The sequence below is a fragment of the Octopus bimaculoides genome, chromosome 25 (genome assembly GCF_001194135.2).
Source record: "Octopus bimaculoides isolate UCB-OBI-ISO-001 chromosome 25, ASM119413v2, whole genome shotgun sequence".
NCBI lineage: Eukaryota > Metazoa > Mollusca > Cephalopoda > Octopoda > Octopodidae > Octopus > Octopus bimaculoides.
This window is the reverse complement of record NC_069005.1, coordinates 29339212-29343584: the sequence shown is the minus strand read 5'-3', so window position 1 is coordinate 29343584 and position 4373 is coordinate 29339212. Positions and strand designations below refer to the sequence as shown.

General features: G+C 33.4%; 1 protein-coding gene across 10 annotated transcripts in view; it reads left to right on the top strand.

Moving 5' to 3' along the window:
- LOC106871687 (chromodomain-helicase-DNA-binding protein 4) overlaps positions 1–4373 on the top strand; it is a 75708-nt gene that overhangs the window by 48542 nt on the left and 22793 nt on the right. For all 10 annotated transcript variants that reach the window (XM_014918292.2, XM_014918288.2, XM_014918287.2 and 7 more), the window contains one exon: positions 3809–3963. In XM_014918292.2, the coding sequence (XP_014773778.1) occupies positions 3809–3963 (155 nt within the window). The remainder of the gene's footprint in view (positions 1–3808; positions 3964–4373) is intronic.

Genomic DNA, 4373 nt, shown 5'->3' with positions numbered 1-4373 from the left:
AAAAAAAAAAAAAAAAAAAAAAAAAAAAAATCAAAAGACCACCCCAATTTGGAAAACTCTTCCTCCATTTTAATATTTAAAATAAACTCTACCCCACTGAACAAAAGCTCCCTAACATGGAAGATATTCCATAAAAATCTTTTATATAAATTGTAGCTGATGGTGCCTACATCTTTTGACTGGACTTGTAGTTTACAATACACTTGTATCATGTGAAATCAACTGATAGCACATCAAAAATGTTAACTGCATTCCAACATAGTCTAAAACTGGCAAATATTTCCAGAACTATGTACCAAAGCAGTACCATATTCTGGGTGATAAGAACAGAAATATTGTCAGTTTGAAGGGCTTATCTGGACAAGCATTTGAAAGATCCTATCCCTGTGAGGCTTGTGGTGGTATCAAATTAAACAGCTTGCACTTTATCAAATCTGTCCTTTTTTTTAATGCTCATCAGCTATAGCTTCATTAGTTGTAAATAGTTCATGTGGCAGACACACCAGTAGTTGAACAACAATGCTTCTGATTGCTGGTTATGTACGTAACCTGCAACTTAAGCCATTATTCTCTGCCTAACAGTTATCAAATATTTTTCAAAGATATTCTTGTTTCTCTTTTTAAAGAGAAAGAATTAAACAGAAGTAATTCCAAACGTCACCTTTAGCATTTAAAATTTGTTTATATTTAAGACAGCTTAAAATAATAATGATCATGGGAATAATTTTTATTATTATTAATGAGGCAATGGCTCTTTACACTCCGAGTTCAAGTGCCGCCGAGGTTGGCTGTGATTTTTATTCAGGGTTGATAAAATAATTACCAGTCTTGTACTGATGTCAGTGTAACCAACTACCCCACCTCCCTACTAAAATTTCAGGTTTTGTGACTATAGTAGAAAGCATTAAAGAATTATTATTATTATTATTATTATGCGAGCTGGCAGAATTGTTAGCAATCCAGACAAAATTCTTAGCACATTTTGTCTGTCTTTATGTTCTGAGTTCGAATTCCGCCAAGGTCAACTTTGCCTTTCATCCTTTCAAGGTCGATAAAATAAGTACCAGTCAAGTACTGGAGTTGATGTAATCAACTAGCCCCCCCACCCCTCTCAAAAACCTGCAGGCTCTGTGCCAAAAATTGAAACCATTGTTATTATTATTGGCTTAAACAAGTGTGTTATGTAGTGGTTTAAGACTTTCAGTCTCCTTTCTCAATTTATTATATTTCAAACTATCAAATCTCTATTCACCTTTATGTAACTTATGAGAAGCCAATTGCTCGCTCAGCTGCACTAAGACAAGTGGATAAGTATTCCACTGATACCTGCAACCTTAGTGCAGTTCTCTGGCTGAATCAGCAAATGTGTGGCAAGGCTATATTTTTTGCATTAGAGGTACAATTCACCTGATGAGCCTCTATAGTTTCTATCTGCCCAATTTCATTCACTAGATACGGGTCAACCTGTGACCCTACAAAACGACATTTATCCAAGGTGTCAGGCCAGTGGGCTTGAACCAAATACTTTGTGGTTGTAAAACAAACTATTCAGTATATATATATATATATATATATATATATATATAATGTGAACTCACATGTGCACACATTTATTTTAACCCTTTAGCATTTAAACTGGCCATATCCGGCCAAAATATTGTACCTGTTTTATCTTCTAACTGGCCAGATCTTGCCTATCTCACACTTACCTTACAATATTTCAATGTCATTGAAATCTCAAAGTTTCAAGGTAAAAACACGACTAATTCAAATCAATGTGAATAAATAATCATCAGTTTTGACAGAAAATTGATTGCTAAGGGGTTAAATTGCTTAAAAATGTAGTAGATTTGATCATTTGAAATTTAAATTGAGAAAGGTGGATGAAATCTGGAAATTACATAGATAACAAACACCTCAACACAAAAAAAATTTTCTACTTGTAGTATTAAATGTGCTCTGTCAGTCAATGTATAAATTGCATTTTCAGCTTCCAAATTAAAAATTGTGTTTTCTTCACTTTCATTTAGTTATATCAACGTTATTGGTTTCCCCTCCCCCTACAAATTGAGAAAAAAATTTACAGTTGAAATTGTTTAAAATATTGCATTTTTTCCATTTTAATAACCTGTTCATTCTTCAGTTGGAAGCTACTATTGTATGTGTGACTGCCAAACCACTGTTCTTTAATATGACTGCTGCCAATTTTCTTTCTTCAAATTAATTATTTGTAATTTTCCAGGTTTTTGTGTACACAAGTGCAGACATCTAGCTAAACACACACACATGCACATTAGAAGGCAGGTGGATTGAGAGAAAGATGTGATGTGATGTGAGAAAAAGGGGGAATAGAAGCAAAGTTGACAGATGCCAGATCAGTTGTTCGAGAACAATTTATTGATGTTGACTTTTATGCTGTTGTATTTTTTTTTTTCTTCTCCTGGCCTAGTTTGAGGCAAGCATAACAAGAGCTTAATACTGTCTCTGTAATGAAAATGTAACTGGCTGTGAAGCTACATTTTGTACATCTTATTATAGCAGTCATTTTGAGAGTAGAGAACCATCTGGGGGATGAGCTTGTGTGTAGCAATGGTCAGGCAGTATTTCATTTGTAAGTAGATACATACAGTATTAAGATGTTGATTTGGCAATCTGTATGTCTACTTTGTCTCTTTTCCTTTTTTTCTTTCCTTCACAAATATGCTTGGTTCTGAATTTATCTGTTTCAGAAATTCAACCCTAATGCATATATATTTGATGTTGAATTTCTCTTGTGCCTTTGGTTATACAGCTATATTGAAAGGTCCTCACGATCAACTTCATGCCAGTCTCTAATGTTTGTCACTGTAAAGTGACACTGCCTGAGATAGATGCCCTTGGGGAGACCTTCTCCAACCTATTCTCACCTCTCACTTCTTTTGCTTTTTTTTTCTTCTCTTCCCTAACCAGTTGTTTGTCCTCCTTATGTGAAATTTTTTTTGGTTCTAATAACAAGGAGTGTTATGGGTTCTCTTGTTGTGGGACAATCTATTTTGAAAATTTGGGGACTCAGAAAATAAAACTTGATAGGGAATGATTATAATGCCTAGACTCTCAAGAGTACATTAAAAGTGCTACTGTCACAATGAAACAATTTGGTAGACGTTACTGCTGAAAGGGCATTAAAGTGTATCAGCAGTGAAGAACCATTATTATATAACACAGAATGGTGGCTTTCACACTTTCTCCTTTCTCTCTATTGAATGAAATGACTTAGTTTGGAAAAAAATACAGTAGTTTGCATGATTACATAGGTTTATTGTAATATAAAATTGTATAAGATGATCTTTGCCAATTTTCTTGTTGTGGAAATTTGAGAAACCTGTTATAGTGGGGTGTGAACATGCTGTTAAAATGGACAGATCCAGTTGTATGAGAAAACTGAGGGTACATCTTAAGACAAGTTTCTCTGTTGGTACTGTTACTTCAAATGTCGGGTTGATGGCGAACAAACCTCAATTCATGTATGATAGTAATTGTCATATAATTACATTTGTTAAATCAAGCATGATTCAATTACACATAAGATTTTAGATGTGATTACTTAATCCAGCAATTATTTAGTTTTTTTTTCACTTTTGAATGGCTGAAGTAGTGCTGAAAAGGCTCACTTTTCCTGAAATTAACTTTGTTTCAATCACTTTTGTTCAGTATTTTTCATTGGTGTCTTTTGTTTTAGAAAGTTTTGTTCCTTGTGAAGCGTAGCATTGACATGTTCATCCTTGTCTTCACTGGAGGGCAACTTCAATTTGTTTCTATTTTTGAACAGATGATGATGAAAAAAAAATTGTTTACGATATCGAAGCTATTTCCAAGTTGTTGGATCGTACTCAAGAAGGCCAAGTAGAAAAGGAAATAGCTATGAATGAATATCTAAGTTCTTTTAAAGTGGCCAGCTATCAAGTGAAAGAAGGTGAACAAGAGGTAAGTAACAGTGTGCATATCATTATTTAATAAAAGCAAATACAATTGTTAGTTGGATGATATCAGAGAGAGAGAGAGAGTGAGTGAGTGAGTGGGGGAAAGAGTAAAGGAAGATGCAGAGAGAATTAACATGAGAAGTGCAGAATGGGTGTCTTTCTGAAAAATGTATTTTTAATGAATTTTTGCAGAGATTAGTTTTTTAAGTAGTCGATTGAGATTATATCCATAACATTTTGAAAAATGATATAATTTCCTTGCAAATATATAAATCAAATTTTTATTTATTTATTCATTTTTTTGGAGCTAATATTTTTTTTCTTTTGAATATTAATATTGTCATTTTGTATAAGTACCAAGAAAATTGAATTAAAGTTATATGTATGCCAGATTTCCTGATGTTACCCATGATG